The sequence below is a fragment of the Symphalangus syndactylus genome, chromosome 11, assembly GCF_028878055.3.
Source record: "Symphalangus syndactylus isolate Jambi chromosome 11, NHGRI_mSymSyn1-v2.1_pri, whole genome shotgun sequence".
Classification (NCBI taxonomy): Eukaryota; Metazoa; Chordata; class Mammalia; order Primates; family Hylobatidae; genus Symphalangus; species Symphalangus syndactylus.
The window spans coordinates 16,003,901-16,022,528 of record NC_072433.2 but is presented as its reverse complement, the minus strand read 5'-3'; the positions used below and the strand labels follow the sequence as shown (position 1 = coordinate 16,022,528).

The 18,628-nt window shown below is 38.1% G+C and overlaps 1 protein-coding gene across 7 annotated transcripts in view; it reads right to left on the bottom strand.

Moving 5' to 3' along the window:
- ARFGEF1 (ADP ribosylation factor guanine nucleotide exchange factor 1) overlaps positions 1-18,628 on the bottom strand; it is a 170,630-nt gene that overhangs the window by 36,628 nt on the left and 115,374 nt on the right. For 4 of the 7 annotated variants that reach the window (XM_063611518.1, XM_055299111.2, XM_055299109.2 and 1 more), the window contains 11 exons: positions 18,164-18,204; positions 17,900-18,069; positions 17,384-17,535; positions 17,074-17,246; positions 15,964-16,124; positions 14,853-14,983; positions 9,510-9,639; positions 8,110-8,245; positions 7,889-8,027; positions 6,702-6,774; positions 1,607-1,739 (listed from right to left, as the gene is read on the bottom strand). In XM_063611518.1, the coding sequence (XP_063467588.1) occupies positions 1,607-1,739; positions 6,702-6,774; positions 7,889-8,027; positions 8,110-8,245; positions 9,510-9,639; positions 14,853-14,983; positions 15,964-16,124; positions 17,074-17,246; positions 17,384-17,535; positions 17,900-18,069; positions 18,164-18,204 (1,439 nt within the window). Of the gene's footprint in view, positions 1-1,606; positions 1,740-1,760; positions 2,177-6,701; positions 6,775-7,888; positions 8,028-8,109; positions 8,246-9,509; positions 9,640-14,852; positions 14,984-15,963; positions 16,125-17,073; positions 17,247-17,383; positions 17,536-17,899; positions 18,070-18,163; positions 18,205-18,628 lie in introns of those variants that run through there. The other 3 variants (XM_063611519.1, XM_055299113.2, XM_063611520.1) reach the window with 2 other exon arrangements.

Below are 18,628 nucleotides of genomic sequence, written 5' to 3'. Positions count from 1 at the left end.
AAAAGTAGGGTGCTCCTGCCGGGCGCGATGGCTCATGCCTGTAATCCCAGCACTTTGGGAGGCCAAGGCGGGCGGATCACAAGGTCAGGAGATCGAGACCATCCTGACTACCGTGGTGAAACCCGGTATCTACTAAAGAATAAAAAAAAAAATTAGTTGGGTGTGGTGGCAGGCACCTGTACTCCCAGCTACTCGGGAGGCTGAGGCAAGAGAATGGCGTGAACCCGGGAGGTGGAGCTTGCCGTGAGCCAAGATCACACCACTACACTCCAGCCTGGGCGACAGAGCAAGACTCCGTCTCAAAAAAAAAAAATGGTGCTCCTGGACAGACGTCGTGGCACAAGCCTGTAATCCCAGCATGTTGGGAAGCTGAGGTGGGTGGATGGCCTGAGCTCAGGAGTTCAAGACCAGCCTGGGCAACATGGCAAAACCCTGTCCCTACAAAAAAAAAAAATAAAAAATTAGGTGGGTGTGATGAGGTGTGCCGGGAGTCCCAGCTACTTGGGAGGCTAAGGTGGGAAGATCGCTTGACCCTAGGAAGTTGAGGCTGCATTGAGCCGAGATCACACTCCAGCCTGGGTGACAGAGTGAGACTGTCTCAAAAAAAAAAAAAAAAAAAAAAACAAGTGGGGTGCTCCTGCTTAGAAAGCAACAGTCCTTCACTACTTTCCCTTGCACATGGGTAGAGGAAGGCATGCTAGGCCCTACTTTTGCAGACAGAACATGGGGTTGGTTGGCATGCAGAAGGGGGTGGAGAGAGAAGACTCAGGTGCTTGTTGGTAGAAAAAGCTGACATTTCAGTTATCCGCAGAGTTCTTGACCTTCTGCAGGTGGGCATCTATCTACCAGAGGATGTCCAAATTAGGGTAAGCACAGTAAAGAAGTGATGATATGGCCAGGTGCAGTGGCTCACGCCTGTAATCCCAGCACTTTGGGAGGCTGAGGAGGGTGGATCACAAGGTCAGGAGTTTGAGACCAGCCTGGCCAACATGGTGAAACCTTGTCTCTACTAAAACTACAAAAATTAGCTGGAGGTGATGGCGGGCACCTGTAATCCCAGCTACTCTGGAGGCTGAGGCAGGAGAATCGTTTGAACCTGGGAGGTGGAGGTTGCAGTGAACACCATTGCACTCCAGCCTAGGCGACACAGTGAGACTCCGTATCCAAAAAAAAAAAAAAGTGGCCAGGCACGGTGGCTCACACCTGTAATCCCAGCACTTTGGGAGGCCGAGGCAGGCAGATCACAAGGTCAGGAGTTCAAGACCAGCCTGGCCAATATGGTGAAACCCCATCTCGACTAAAAATACAAAAATTAGCCGTGCGCGGTGGTGCACGCCTGTAGTCCCAGCTACTCGGGAGGCTGAGGCAGAAGAATCGCTTGAACCCGGGAGGTGGAGGTTGCAGTGAGCTACGATGGTGCCACTGCACTCCAGACTGGGCGACAGAGTGAGACTCCGTCTCAAAAAAAAAACAAACAAACAAAAAAAAAGAAGTGATGACACAATCAATTATAGTATATGCTTGTTAATAATAAAAGTAAAACCAAAAATGTTAACCCTTTCCTACATAAAACACAAACTTATTTTTATTTAGAGAAATAACTCACTTGCTGTAGATTTAATTTTGCTGACTTCTTCATTAACAGCAGAGGCAGAAACCAGTGGTGCTTGTGGTCTGTTATCCACAGACCTTGGTTGAATAGAATCATGAATATCTACAGACTTCTGTGATATTGTATCCTAATAAATAAAAAAAAATCATTGTAAGTATGGTTAATAAAGTTTATGGGTGAAAATATTTTCTAAAACGCTATTTTAAAAAATTATATTATGTCCCTATGAAAATGATGTTTTACACATTACAGTTACAACACAATCAGAAAATTATTTAAAATTACCTGTACATAGAGAAAAGTTGACTTTCTGACCCTCATTGGGCTCAGGTCTGAAACCATCCAACAGCAACAGATAAAAATGCGAAACTTCAAAGTGTAGAGAAACTGGTCAGCAATACCCACAAGTGTTCATGAAATCTAAACAGACACCTTTTGCAGGGGTAAATTTAGAAAAGGATCTTCTGTCACCCATGGACCCAGGGACTAGAAAGGTCAATGTGAAGGTGACTATCTAGGAGTGTCGTATCATGAAGAGATGCTGGATCCTGGAGTCCAACAGACCTACACAAGAATTAGGCTCCAGTATTATTTATTTATTTGCTTTTCTGAGACAGAGTTCTGCTCTTGCTGCCCAGGCTGGAGTGCAATGGCGCCATCTTGGCTCACCACGACTTCTACCTCCTGGGTTCAAGCGATTCTCCTGCCTCAGCCTCCCCAGCAGCTGGGATTATAGGCATGCATCACCATGCCCGGCTAATTTTGTATTTTTAGTAGAGAGGGGTTTTCACCGTGTTGGTCATGCTGGTCTCCAACTCCCGACCTCAGGTGATCTGCCTGCCTCGGCCTCCCAAGGTGCTGGGATTACAGGTGTGAGCCACCACACCTGGCCACAGGTTCCAGTATTATTAAGAGTGTAACCTTGGAAAAATGATTAATTTCCTGAGGTGAGGTTTTCTGATCTAAAAACAAATGACATACTTTCCTTGCAGGTCGTTAAGAACTAGAGATAATAAATCCAAAACACTAGCAGCACAGTGTTGGGCAATAAATGGCAGCTGACCCTACTCCTCCTCGAGCTTTCTTTCATTATAAAGGCACAGCACACTCAAGAGATGAGAGAACTTGGTTTCAGGAGGAGTGCTTAGCTTTTGTTATTCTGACATAACAGTCCCAGCCTAAGCAACCTTACCTGCTGTGTGGAAAGGAAGATGGGCTTGTGTTACCAGAGATAGTAATAATCAAAACAATACGTTAGCTTGGACTTAAGTGTATTTTAAGCAAAAAATTACTCAGTTCTCAGAATTAAAAACGTCTTATCTTACTGAAGACAAATGAAAGCACTGGTTTTTAAATATTTTTGGTCACAGGCCCTCTTGAACAGTCTGATGATTTCTAAAATGTTCTCTCCAGAAAACGAAACCTACACAAAAACTAGGTCACAAAATTAGGGATTTAAAAACCTTGCTCTGTATTAGAGGAATCTTTGGATGTTAGGTATATTGTTTTCTCAATTTTTCTCATTAACCAATGTAAATGAGGATAGTTTTTGGGATGTCCTAAGTAATAGTGGGTTCTGTTCTGAATGGACGTCAGCACGACAGAGTCATGGAGCAACACTGGCCCAGTGTAGGTGTCACAGTTCTCAAGGGCAATTCAGAATGACACTTTCTGTGAAATCTAAGTTTTAACTGTTGACAATTTGTTAAGAAAGTTAAAAGTTGTGGGGAACAAATCTGGTCAGTGGGCATTAGTTTGCTACTTTACAGCCTCCTGGCTTTAAAATTCGAAGGTATTATTGGAAGAACAGTACAAATTTGAAAAGACCTGTAGATTAAATAAGAGTATTGTTTCAAGGATAATTTTTTGATTATTAGGGATAAGTGGGCATTGTATTTACAAATTACTTTCAAAGAATTCAGAAAATTGTGTGTGTGGGAGGCGGTGTAGAGAGATAAAAAGAGGGAGGAAAGCAGGGGTTGGTAAAAACAAATGTAAAATGACATTTGGAGAAACTTGGTGTAATGATTACTTTTGTGTCAATTTGGCCAGGACACAATACCAATATCCTATGTACTTAAGCCAGATACTTAAAGGAGTAACAATTAATTCAATTAAACACTATTCCAGGTGTTCAGCTGAAGGTATTTTATAGATGCGGTTAACATCTATAGTCAGCTCACTTTAAGGAAATTATCTTCAATAATCTAGATGGTCCTTATCCAATCAGTTGAAGGCCTTCAAAACTGAGCAAAACAGGTTTCCCTGGGGAAGAAATCCCGCCTGTGAACTGCAGCTTCAGCACCAGCCCAAGGCTTTCCAGGCTGCCTGCCTGCCCTACAAAATTTCAAACCTGCCAGCCTCCACAATCACATAAACCAGTTCCTTAAATCTATCTATATAAATCTCTCCTGCTGGTTTTGTTTCGCTGGCCCTGATAAAGATTTTGATACCATGAAATGGAATGTGGCTGTAACAAACATCTAAAAATGTAGAAGTGGCTTTGGAACTGGGCAATGGTAGAAGCTGGAAGAGTTCTGAGACACATGATAGAAAACACCTACGATGCCCTGAAGAGACTGCTGGTAGAAATATGAATGTCAAATGTGGTTCTGGTGAGGATACACAAGGAAGTGCAATGTGTGAGAGAAAGCTTCTACCATCTTAGAGAAGACATGTATGGCCATGAAACAGATTATTGGTACAAATATGAATGTTAAAAGGTGCTTCTGGTGAGGTCTTAAGAAGGAAATCAAGAACATGGTATTAGATACTGATAGACAGGTGATCCTTGCTGTAAAGTGGCAGAAAGCTTGGCTGAATTGTTGGGTGGAAAGCAGAATTCTAAGTAATGATATGTAGTTGAGATTTCCAAGCAAAGTGTTGAAGGTGTGGCCTGGTTTATCCTTGCTGTTTATAGTACAATGCAAGAACAAGATATATTGATGAATGAACTGTTAGGCAAAAAGAAACTGCCACCTGATGATTTGAGAGGATCTTGGCCTATCCAGATTGAAAAGGATGCTACAATTAGGAAATGAATTGTTAGGAAAGCATGCTTTGGAGAGAAGGCCAAGGCTATAATAGCTGGACGACTTTTTGCCAAAGAGATTAGGTATATATCTAGTGGATCCAATCGATCATCTCAGCAGAAGCCAGGAACATAACAGGACTATCCAGAAAGATGTGTGGATCGCCCTCTTGTTTAATGGCATGGTTTCTCGTAACACATACAGAAGACCCACAAGGATTTTGAGAATGACATACCAGCAGACATTGATATACCAGCCTAGAATGAAAGGGACAGAAACAATAAGAGGAAGGGAGGCTGACTTCTAGGATTCTACAGGCAGAAAGTGGGTCAACAGAGCTGCAAACGTGCTAACCTTTAAGAAAAAGAACAACAACTGAGAGTGTAGGGTTCAGGTCCAAAGAAGCAAGCCATGGCCCCAGAGGGCAGAATATCAAGACACACAGCATTATTCTCAGGCCTTAAAACTCAACAGAATTGTCCCTGCTAAGTTTCAACCTTGCTTAGGACTGGTGATCCTTTGTACCTTCCAATTTCTCCTTTTTGCAATGAGAATGTCTATCTTATGCTTGTCCCACTACTGTATTTTAAAAGTTACTAACCTGTTTTCTAGGTTCACAGGTCCACAGATGGAGACAAATTCTGCCCCAGAATAGAGCATACTCAAGAGCGTCATCCATCCTTAATGCAGATGTCTGAGATGATCAGATTAGGCATTTTTTATTATATTTATAAGGGATTTTGGACATAGTGTTGATGCTGTAATGAGTTTAGACTTTTGGGGACCTTAGAATGGGGTGACCATCTTTTGCTGATGGGATGGACATGAATTTTTAGGTGTCAGTGGGTAGACCATAGTGGGATGAATATTGGCCCCTAAAAGGTATGTTCAAGTCCTGACCCCTGATACCTGCAAATGTTACCTTACTTGGAAATAAAGTCTTTTCAGATGGAATTAAGGATCTTGAGATCATCCTGGATTTCAGGTAAACCCTAAATCCAATGACTAATGTCTTCATAAAACAAAAAGGAGAGGGAGAGATTTAACTCACACACAGTGAGGAAGACTATGGATAGATGGTGGCAGAGATTGGAGTGATATGTGAACAAGCCAAATAATGCCGAAGGTTATCAACAGCCACCAGAAGCTGGAAGAAGCTAGCAAGGATTTTCCCTTAGAGCCTTTGGAGAGAACGTTGTCCTGCTAACTCCTTGATTTAGGACCTGTGGTCTTTAGAACCATGAGATAGTAGGTTTCTATAGTTTTAAGCCACCAAGTTTGTGGTAATTTTTTACGGTAGACCTAGGAAACCAATACACTGGGTGAAGTGAATATTAGAATTCTTTGTACTGTTTTGTGTTACTTTTCTATAAGGTGAAATTATATAAAAATAAAAAGTTTAAATACTATCCAACGGTATCTTCAGCTTTGCATGGAGACAGCTACGTAATCTGGTACCTTTCTCTCACAACCCTTAAAAAATCATTTTGCTCTATGTCCTATATTTAAAAATAATTTAAAATACTCCCTTCATGGCACTTAACAAAGACACATATTAATTGTCTATGCAATTGACCACAGAATTAACCTCACAATTCTGGACAGCAAATTTATACCATCTTCTTAAAAGAGTCAAACGCATTGCAACGATATGAATGTTTGCGTTCCCTCCTAAATTCATAATGAAACTTAATCCCCAATGCAACAGTATTAAGACGTACAGATTTTAGGAGGTGAGTAGGCCATGAGAATTAGTGCCTTAAAAAAGGACTGGAGGGAACTAGCTAGGCCCCTTTCTGTCCCTCCTCCTTCCACCACGTGAGAATGCAGCAGCGAGGTGCCATCTTGGAAGCAGAGAGCAGCTCTCACCAGACACTTGATCATACAATTCCCAGCCTTCATAATTGTAAAAAAATAAATTTCTATTTATAAGTAATCCAGTCTCAGATATTTTTTAATAGCAGGAATGGATTAAGACACTTACATGTAAGAATTTGACCCATAATAAAATTACTCATCACAAATAACTAATTTCAATATACTTTATTAAAACTTACCAATGGCTTTTCACTTACAGGAGATGGAGGTGGGGGGACAGTTTCTCCAGAAGTGGGTCGCCAGGTCAACAGCCTTTAAGATACCAAAACCACATCAATCACTAGGGGGCTGTGCCACATGCCACATCCAGCATATTTTGAAATGGGCCCATGAAAGTAACAAGAACATACCAACTAAACAGTCCATCTTTGACCACTGCTAAGAGCAATTTCCTAAAAAACATTTACTAAAAAGTTTAAAATATGTACTTTTAGAAAAAAATTAAGTGGCATTTAATATAATTAAAAGAGTAATATGGTCACCAGTTTTGCATTAAAAAAACACTTTCTGATAAGTTTTAAAAATTTCAGACCTCCTTTCCCTAAGTATTAATATCAAATATTTTCCAAAGTAAGAGGCTTCTCAAAAAAAAAAAAAATTCATAAAATTGGCCAGGCGCAGTGGCTCACGCCTGTAATCCCAGCACTTTGGGAGGCCAAGGTGGGCGGATCACCCGAGGTTGGGAGTTTGAGACCAGCCTGACCAACGCGGAGAAATCCCATCTCAACTAAAAATACAAAATTAGCCAGGCATGGTGGTGCATGCCTGTAATCCTAGCGACTTGGGAGGCTGAGGCAGGAGAATCGCTTGAACCCAAGAGGTGGAGGTTGTGGTGAGCCGAGATTGCACCAATGCACTCCAGCCTGGTAAACATGAACGAAACTCCATCTCAAAAAAAAAAGAGAAAAAAAACCTACCTCACTATAATTCCATTTCACACTCATCCCTTAGAGAAAGATGACAAGCTGTTATAAAATATGAAATATAGTATGTGTAAATACATTTTCCTTAGACTATTACAAGATCAGTTACAGAAACAGGCTGAGATTTTTTTTTTTCCCAACAAAACCACTGCTTGATTTGATCTGAATAAATAAAATCTTATAAAAGTCAGCGGAATCACTTCATTATGTCCCAAATTTTGGTAACCAGAATAAAGGTTTTGGTTTACCAATAGTTTATGTATTTGTTATAGTTTACAGCAGTTTGGTTTGTAATAAATCTAAATCCATGTAAGAGTAAGACAAGCTTAAAAGGATTTCTGTTATGAGAAATCAGTAGTCACTATCAAACTTTTAATCACTAGTCACTCTCCAACTCATTCAATATACAAATATAAATGTAAAGTTGTATAAAATCTTCTTACGCATGTGGGATTGTGGTTTTGAAGATATCCAGTGTGCAGTTGCAAGTTTTATCCCAGATTTCTAGGGTAAATTTTTCACCATTCAGAATAACAACATTCTCTAAACAGTTTGTACCAGATCGCGCTAACTGCTCATTGTCTAGGAAAGAAAAGAGCAATTCATTTATATATTACCAGGGTTACATTTAACACTTTGTGTCACATATCTGGTACAGACCTACCTTGCTGCACACACCAGTAGAGCTGAGCAAAAATATCATCCAAAAGTACATCACTGAGTACTTCTAAATACTGAGTGAATACATCACAGATTGCATAAAGTGCATGATTGCAAGTTGTTGTCATCCATTCAGCTTTCTGGGGAAAAAAGTCGTTAATGAACATCATGCCATTAATCAACTACTATGATTAAAATATATATATATATATATATATATAAATGTTTTCATATTTAAAATGTAAGGCTGTCAGTGTTCCTTTTAGACCACTGAATTCCCTCTAGAATGTTATATTCACCTCAACTTAAAATCTGAATCTATTGCTCATCATCCCATAACCACCTATGTATACAATAATTTAACTATTTTTGGCACTGTTTTGATTATTAAAAAAAACCATCACCGTATCATCTTGATATTAACATTATGATTTTTCAAAGTGCATGAATAGCAACACCGGCCTTGCTCTAGAATATGACAGAACATGAAAGGGAAATACAGAGGTAAGAATTTGTCCAAATGGGATTAGCACAGGTTTAAAATAAAAATGACTTTCCTGAAGTATGGTTATCTGAAAACACCATAAAAAAGGGGCTATACAAAATAAGTGTAATTTATTTTTTTCAAGCCCATAAAAAATAATTGCAGAAGTCTGCATTTAATACTGCTGTATGGAACAAAAGGGGAAAATATGAAGCTCTCTTGACACATTTCCTAAAACGTATATTGTAACTGGTTCATAGTAAAATATGTTGAAATAAATTTTACCTTATATTCTTTACTCAATATAAAAAAGAAGTCACTATATAATACTAAAGAAAGTTACTGATGTTTTATAGTTGTAACTATCAAAATAAGGAAAAGAAATGGAAAAGTCAGAAAAACACTGAAAACAAAACAGACCAAAAAATCAATTCATCAATTCAGTTCTATCCCCCACATAGTGTTCTTTTTTTTTGAGATGGAGTTTTGCTCGTCGCCCAGGCTGCAGTGCAGTGGCACAATCTCAGCTCACAGCAACCTCCACCTCCCGGGTTCAAACGATTCTCCTGCCTCAGCCTCCCGAGTAGCTGGGACTACAGGCACCTGCCACCACACCCGGATAATTTTTGTATTTTTAGTAGAGATGGGGTTTCACCATGTTGGCCAGGCTGGTCTCAAACTCCTGACCTGAGATGATCCACCTGCCTTGGCCTCCCAAAGTGCTGGGATTACAGGCGTGAGCCACTGCGCCCGGCCAATGTTCTTATTTATAAGGACATAGTATTATATTCTCATGCCTTAAAGAAAAATTTTCTAGGAATTCTTTTCTGTACTTAATTTGAAACACTAAAATGTATTGATGATAATACTGAGAATCTTTTAACTTGACCAAGCTAAATGAAAATTGTGTATCCTCTTACCTCTGTCTGTTGTTCTGGCAATTTCATATTGTCAAAGATTCTGAAAACAATTCTAAATAAATCCTGCCACCAGTGTTTCTCGTAAGTGTGGCCATATGTTTTCATTATTTCAAACATTACTGTTAAACCCCTAAAATGACAAAACACAATTAGAAAGCTGTAATACAAAAAAGCATAATCCTCCTAAAACAGTTTTTACAGTTCACAAAGCTGCTAAAAACAGAAAGCTTAAAACTAGTCTGAAATTAACACATGACACTGGGTTTTAAAAAATTTAAGTTGTAAGAACAACAGGTTCCTTTAGGATGCATCATTCGGGAAAAAAAATCTCCAAAGGTCTTGGCCGTAAACTTTTTTTATTTTATTTTTCCTTTACTCTTACCTCACCAATGCAGCATTTAAAAACTGTAAATGGAATTACAAATTGAAAAGGATAATCGTTTGAGTGAATATTAATTTTGTGGCACTACAGCCAAAAAAGAAAATACATATACAGCAGTCTAAGAACAGAACAAAAGTTAGACTTTGGAAAATCTTTTTCAAATGGGGATTTTTACCCACTACTAGAAGCCTTATTCATGCAACACCCCCAAACAAAAGGATTTACAAAAAAATCCACTAAGGCATAAGCTCCATGAGGGGAGGGGTCTGTGTTTCATTTCTTGCTATATCCCAGGCACACAGCAGTGCTCACTGTCTGGGAGGCAAGCAATAAATATTTGCTGAATAAATTGCTTAGTATCACATGGACTAGCTTTTGAGTAAGTGTTAAAACTGAAACTCAAAACTTCCTTCTTCATTCTTTACTGTTTCTTGAAATAATACTTTTATGTAACCATTAGAAACTTTAATCTTTTCTCTATTTGTTACATTTTCTGGGAAAATACAGGCATCCTCCAATTTAGAAATGGCTTATATTTCCAAAGTTTGAGAGTAAAACAGAACAAAATTTTCTTTGAAAGGCTCTCATAAGGACTGGAACAGAGCTCAACTCATTTGCTGCTATGCTATCCCCAAACCTAGTAGATGGCTCATACATAGCAGGTTCTCAACAAGTTTTTGTTAAATGAATATGTAAAATAACATTACAATACTTCAGGCCTACAGTAAGTTCACATTGGTCTATTTGATCCCCAAGATATCTAATGTGTAATACTAGCAGTGGTAAAGAAACCACAGTAAAGAAGCTCCCGGGAAAGAAAGTCTTCCACAGGAGACGCCTGTCTGAGTTCCACCACTAAGTTCCCTCCTTGCAATGGAACAAGGCTCCCTCGTCCTCCATCTGCTGAGCTCCGTATCTATTTCCTCCCGCTCCAAGTAACTGGATGCTGCCTCTCATGGCTGGGAGTAAGTGGATATGGGCAATCCTGTTTTTTCCAGGGCCCAAAGTAAACACAGAGATCAATTGTTTCCAAGGATTTTTACTGTGGAAAATGTCTTTTTTTTCTTTTTTTAAAGCAATACTTAAGTAGTTGGTGTAGGGAAAAATAATACAGTCATGTGCCACATAAGGACATTTCAGTCAACAATGAACTGCATATAAGACAGTGGTCCCCTAAGATTATAATAGAGCTGTAAAGTTCCAATTGTCTTGTGACATTGTAGTTGTAGCTTTCACTGACTGTAGGGCAACACTTCACTCACATGTTTATGGTGATACTGGTGTAAACAAACCTACTGCACTGCCAGTCGTGTAATGATAAACAATTATGTTAACAATTAATGTATTTACTATACTGCACCTCTCATCATTATTTGCAAGTGTACTCCTTGTACTTACAAATTTTTAAAAAGTTAATTGGAAAACAGCCTCAAGCAGGTCCTTCAGTAGGTATTCAGGAAGAAGTCATTGTTATCATAGGAGATGACAGCTCCCTATGTGTTACTTCCCCTGAAGACCTTCCAATGGGGTAAGATGTGGGGCCGGAAGGCAGTGACATTGATGATCCTGACCCTGTGTAGGCCTAGGTTAATGTGTGTGTCTATGTCTTAGTTTTTAACAAAAAAGTCTAAAAAATAAAAATAGAAATAGAAAAAGGCTTATAGAATAAGGATATAAAGAAAATATTTTTATACAGCTGTACAATGTGTTTTAAGCTAAGTGTTAATATAAGAGTCAAGTTTTTTTAAATTTTAAAAATTATAAAGCAAAAAAGTTACAGTAGGCTACGGTTAATTTTTTATTGGAGAAAAATATCTTTTCACAAATTTAGAGTAGCCTAAGTTTACAGTGTTTGCCTCCTTTGCATTCACTCACCACGCACTCACTGAGTCACCCAGAACAATTTCCAGTCCGGTGAGTTCCAGTCATGGTAAGTGCCCTATACAGGTTTTTGTTGTTGTTGTTGCTTTTTTTTTTTTGAGACGGAGTCTCGCTCTGTCACCCAGGCTGGAGTGCAGTGGCGTGACCTCTGCTCACTGCAAGCTCCATCCCCCAGGTTCAAGCCATTTTCCTGCCTCAGCCTCCCAAGTAGCTGGGACTACAGGCGCCCACCACCACGCCTGGCTATTTTTTGGTATTTTTAGTAGAGACGGGGTTTCACTGTGTTAGCCAGGATGGTCTCGATCTCCTTTCCTCGTGATCTGCCCGCCTTGGCCTCCCAAAGTGCTGGGATTACAGGCTTGAGCCACCACGCTCAGCCTACAGGTTTTATCTTTTATGCCATGTTTTTACTGTACCTTTTCTATGCATATATATATATATACGTATATATATATATATATTTTTTTTTTGAGACAGAGTCTCATACTGTCACCCTGACTGGAGTGCAGTGGTGCCATCTTGGCTCACTGCAACCTCTGCCTCCCAGGTTCAAGCAATTCTCATGCCTCACCTTCCCAAGTAGCTGGGATTACAGGCGTGCACCACGACACCTGGCTGAATTTTATATTTGTATTTTTTAATTTTTATTTTTATTTTGAGACAGAGTCTCACTCTGTTGCCTGGGCTGGAGTAAAGTGGCACTCTCAGCTCACTGCAACCTCCACCTCCCAGGTTCAAGCGATTCTCCTGCCTCAACCTCCTAAGTAGCTGCAATTACAGGTGTGCACCACCACGCCTGGCTAATTTTTGTATTTTTAGTAGAGAAGGGGTTTCACCATGTTGTCCAGGATGGTCTCGAACTCCTGACCTCAGATGATCTGCCCACCTGGGCCTCCCAAAGTGCTGGGATTATAGGTATGGCCACCATGCCTGGCCAAATTTTTATATTTTTAGTAGAGATGGGGTTTCACCAGGTTGGCCAGGCTGGTCTCGAACTCCTGACATCAGGTGATCTGCCCACCTCGGCCTCCCAAAATGCTGGGATTACAGGCGTAAGCCACTGCACCCAGCCTGTTTAGATATGTTTAGATACACAAACACCATTGTATTAACAGCTGCCTACAGTACAGTAACATGCTGTGCAGGTTGTACCCCTGGAGCAATAGGCTATGCCATCTAGATTTGTGTAAGTACATGCTATGATGTTCACACAATGCTGAAATTGCCTAGTAATGCATCGTACAGAACATATCCCTGTCATTAAATGATGCCTGACTATATTTGGGAGTTTAATTTTCGGTATTTATCCCCAAATCTAGAGAATTTTGGAAGAATTAAGTAAGAATGCACACAAGAAGTTCTTTCTACACAGTGTTATACCAATTATAGTGCTGCACCATTTGTTGTTGTAAAGACAGAGTCTCAATTTGTGGCCTAGGCTGGAGTACAGTGGTGTGATCAGGGCTCACCATTGCCCCAACCTCCTGTGCTTAGGCAATCCCATCTCAGCCTCATGAGCGGCAGGAACTAGAGGCGTGCCCACCATGCCTAGTTAACTTTTTGTTCAAAGAGATGGGGTCTCACTATGTCACCTAGGTTGGTTTCAAACAATCCTCCCACCTTGACATTCCAAAGTGCTGGGATTACAGATGTGAGCCACGGCATCCGGCGCACATTTTAAGATGGAAGCTAAATAGCAGCCCATACATATCTTGGGATGAGGTAGGAAAATCAAAGGCCATCACTGAACAAAGTTTACTGATCTTTTCCCTCTCCTTTACTAACTAGAACACACATAACCTCTTTAACAATTGGAATCTACCCATAATCTGAACATGGAATATGGCGAGAAATAAGGTATCACAGTGCCAAGCAACAGAAGGCTAAGAAAGCAGGTGGATCCTCCATCAAACAGACTTCTACAAATATATAAAGGGTGAGGGGAGAGGGTGCTGAGTTTTCATGACCTGCTAGTCGTGATATGTCGGCCGCTCCACTGAGGCAGCTGGACAACTGAAATGGGGCTCTCTTGAATTGTAACAAGTTCCTAACAGGTCCACTGATAAACAATCCACCATGTCTAAATATAAAATAAAATGTTTTTCTATAGTGCTCTTATAATTAAAATCCCTAAGGGTTAAATCCTATTTTGGATTATCTATTTCATAAGAATTTCTGTTGTAACAAATAATACTATAAAAATGAAAAATTTCTTGGGATATAAGTCAAATTTAACCTTGGTGGGGGATGGGTGTGGTTCTGGCATAAGGTGAGAAAGGAGAGACTCATTCTGTGCTACCTTTAGAAATTCAAAAAATTCGATAAAGTTACACATCCAAATAACAGAAGATTCTTCCAAATAAGAAGGAAGGATTCCCAAAAGATTTTGTTTACCATAAAATTGAACTCACGGTGGGTTTACAGGTTGACAGATATTAGGACACACAAGCTGGCCATTTCAATGTGGCAAAGTACAGGGTAAAAATACTACTATGGGAATCATGTGAGCCGCGACCTAAGAAGAGTGTGTTAAGCACTTGGTCAGTTACATAATATCCATAATAGTTCCTTTACAGATGGACTGTATGTTCATAATGATCTTTTATTGGCAATATACTTTTGAAAGAGTTCTATTTGAATAGCTCTATATTATTCCAAACTATGTTACTGACCAGGTTACAAAAAGAAATGGTTCTTCACCTAAAACCCACCAAGGATGTGCAGTTAAAAATTCTTCTATCATTCATCAGGAAATAAAATAAATTTTGCCACTAACTTCAATTTATTATTGGAAACAAATACATGAAAAGACAGAATGTTTAAAGGATTAAATTAACTTAGAAGCCAAAATCAGAGGCTATAATCAAATATTTTAAAAATAATGTAGTATTTCCATTTTTATTTTGATCTAGTTAATATTTTTAAATAATATTAACATATTTTAAAATATACCTAATAATATATTTGACAAAACACTTGCTTTTATGGTCTTTAACTGTGAGATTGTGTTTATAAAGAAGAGTTAATTTGATTAAAGTCAAAATAAATCCAAAATTTTAATTACAAATATAGATTGTTACCTGGTTCTTACATCTAATTTGCATCTATTGATGATACAGGATAACTCAAAGAGAATTGGGAACCATCCTCTCACCCACACCCTGTCTTCAGGTGCTACATTCATATCATCGCTTGTGTATTCCTTGAAAGCCTTCAAGAAAAAAGGTAGGGTTATTAAAGGCAAAACATAACACCCATACATTCAGTATATTAACTTCTCAAAAAATAATTTAAATGCTTCACAAATAACCAGAGAGCAATTTAATAAACAATAATTTATAAAAAATGGACACTATAACTGCCTACAATTTTAGTATATGTGCCACTGAAGCAGGCAAAATATAACTGCCTATAAAGAGCTCTGGACTAGAATCCAAAAGTTAGCTTCACTTTCAACTGTCACTAGCTTTCTGCATTATTAGCCAGGTTAATTCAGGTTTCCATTTTTATCACTTAAATGGTTATGATACCACACAGCCACATTAACTACACTGGAGAAGTATGAAGGTGAAATGAGTTGACGTATCTAAAAAGTACCAAGCACCTGATCGGTCCATGGTAGTATGGAATAAAATCTTATTACCAAATCTATGATACATCATTTTCTCTTACGATAGTTACAAAGGTAGATTCAAATATACAAGTTAAATATGGCAGCTAGATTTTCAATTCAACCTTTTACTTCAGAGCTTAAGCCTATTCTCATCCACAGTCAGTCAGCTTCAGTATTACACAGCACAGACAAGATGCACTGTAAGGAATGGTTAGCAACACAGGCTGGGGCTCAAACCCTAGCTCTACTTTACTAGCCCTGAAACTATGGGCACATTTTTAAATTTCTCTATGCCTCAGTTTCTTTATCTGTATGGGGCTATAACACTATCTATCCCATAAAGCCATTAGAAGATTAAACAGGTTAATACAAGTTAATGAAAAACACTCAGAAAAATACCTGACACTTTCAATAATGGTTAGTTATAATCAGTAACCATCCTAACTTGGAATCAGGCTGCTCAGATTATTTTTCCAATTACTGAAAAATAAATGCTTCATATACCCTCAATTCCCAAACAAAGATTTCAAATTGGAAAGAATACTCTGCAAAATTTTGTTTACTAAATGACGCTATACCTGAGGTCTATCAGACACATATTTTGCACAATGGCGAATAAGTCGAATTGCTTCCATACTTGTGTCTGGGAAAGCTGCATTGCACGCAAATTCAGACAAACACTTCACTGCATCCTGGAAAGAATCAATGGTCGCTGGAAAGTGTTTTTCAAATACAAGGGCTAAAATAGAGAAAAATATATATTACTATAATTTTTCAATTATTCTTAGTTGTACCAAAAATACACCAACCTCTAGATGTAATGCACTTCCTTAAAGGTTGTTACAGGCTCTGACATCCAACAGATAGGAAGTTCAAGACTATCTTTACCACTTATCTGACTGCCTTGAGTAGTGAGAATAGTAAAACTTGTCTGTTTTGTTTACATTATAAACACAGCACCTAATACAGTGACTGGTACATAGTAGGTACTGATTCAACTTTGGTTGAATGAATATACAAAATTACTTAACCTCTCTGTATCTCGGTTTCTTGATATAAAATGAAAATAATCATAATATACACAGATAGCTGTAAGCACTACATAAAATAAGTGAAGTGCTTAGCGTAATACTTAAGCAAGCATGCAATAAATGATAGCTATGACGATGCCATGATTCTTGATGTTGATGGTCATCATTGTCATCTTCTATATAGGCTTAACTTATAATCTTAGTATTTCAGTCAGTCCCCCTTGAACTTAAGGGGACTCCTCCTTGAAGAACGCTGTGCAATGTACTTACTGGTCAAAAATAAAGGCTTTGCTTTAATACTCCATGGGTCTCAAGACCATCTCCATAACTAGTTCTGTGACCTTACATAAACTGCTTAACCTTTCTGGGGCTGAGTTTCCTAATCTATTTTGAAAAAAGGGATGGATAATAAAGATGCTTAACTGTGAATATTAAAGAAATTACGTGAAAAGTGCATACAGTATTTGCCATACGGTAAATACTCAATAAATGTTAACTATAATAGTAATTTAATTATTTTTATTTACTCTGGTTCTGTAGACAAAACTTGGTAAACTTAAAGGCCATAATCCTATTGTTACTTGAATCATCTTCTGAACACGTTAAGGTAGCTTTTTTTTTTTCCTTTTACTTGAACACAGCTAAGAGAATACTCACTGACAATGTGCCCGGTTGTTTGGAATGCAAGTTCCACTATGCTTTCATCTTGATCAGATGCAGCTAGATGAAATACAGAGAAAATGTTCTTCCATCCAGATCGAATGTTAGCAGCTTGAGAATTAACCATCTGTGCTATACACCGTACAACCATATCTCGAATTGTTGGAGACCTAAAAATATTAATATAATTGCTTGGATATTCAAACAGATAAAACTAATCAGTTTTTCCCCCTTTCTTCTGTTTTTCTCCCTGCTGTGGAAAACAACAAGATTTTCCTTCTATTAAGCAATTCAACAAATATAGTACCTGTTCCGTTTCATTATATGTTCAAAAGGTCTTAAGAAATCCTTCTGGAATCTGAAATTAGCAAGCTCCCCTTTCTCTAAGAACTTCATTGACAACTGCCTCAAGGAGTCTACTGCAAAAATAGCTACATCTTCATTAGGATTACACCCAACCTGTAATGGCGACAGAAACAAAAGATGCTAATTAATATTGGCAATAACAATCTACAATTCTTTATTTTTTGTCTTAGAAAAAATATAGAACAGCATAGATAGGTAAATCCTAAGATTTTCCATAAAGGCATTAAATATGCTAAAAATATTTCTCAACATGAAAAACAGATATTTTAAATCAAATTCTTAAAGCCCAGAGCAATCATTTCTAAAAAGAAAAACACCATTCACAGAGTTTTCTAATTTAAAATTAAAAAGTAATAAATAATTGCTTGGAAGCGAAAAAGGCTCAATTTGATTACAAGGACATTCTAAAGAAAAAATATACTACAAATGCAAACAAATACCACAGTTATTCAAATACCTTATTAAAATGATCTCCAATAACTTCCCAAATTCGAGACCACTGCAATCTTATTCGTCCCATGTTGTAATATGATATTTCTACTATTTTTTGTAGACTAAACATTCTTGGGTGTGTCATGGAAAGTAATTCATCCATAGACACAGCACAGAGCCAACGGACAAAATCCACTGTAATATAAATACATTTATATTTTTTTAGCTCAACATTAAAGTTACTTTAGCCCCAAGCCAGTTCCAAAGTAGAATAAATGCCCATACTTACCAATAGCATTTCCATCTAGCCTTGTAGATCCTGTGAATATTCTAGCGAAAATAAAACACAATTTAAAAAATTTATAAATTACTGTTCTTATTCCAATTGAAAAGTACGTGGCATGGGGTACTAGCTATTTTTATGTTTTAAGGGAACAAAAAATTGGGTACTCAAATGAGAATTTTTTATCATTTAGTTTAGTAACAAGTGTAGTCTGGATGTTTCTCCCTCCCCTCCACCTCTACTCCATGTGAACCAGTTTGCATTTAATATTATTATTAGAGTAAGTATATACTGCTGTAATTTTATTAGATTTACAAACCCCAGAAAGATATGAGATTCTAAGAATAAGAAAAATATTAATTTGTAAAACTAATAATTGGCACACTACAGATTCTTTCCTGATTATTGTCTAGCATTAAACAAGTTCTTAAAATGAAAAACTTGACATATTTTTACCAGTAAAGTATATTG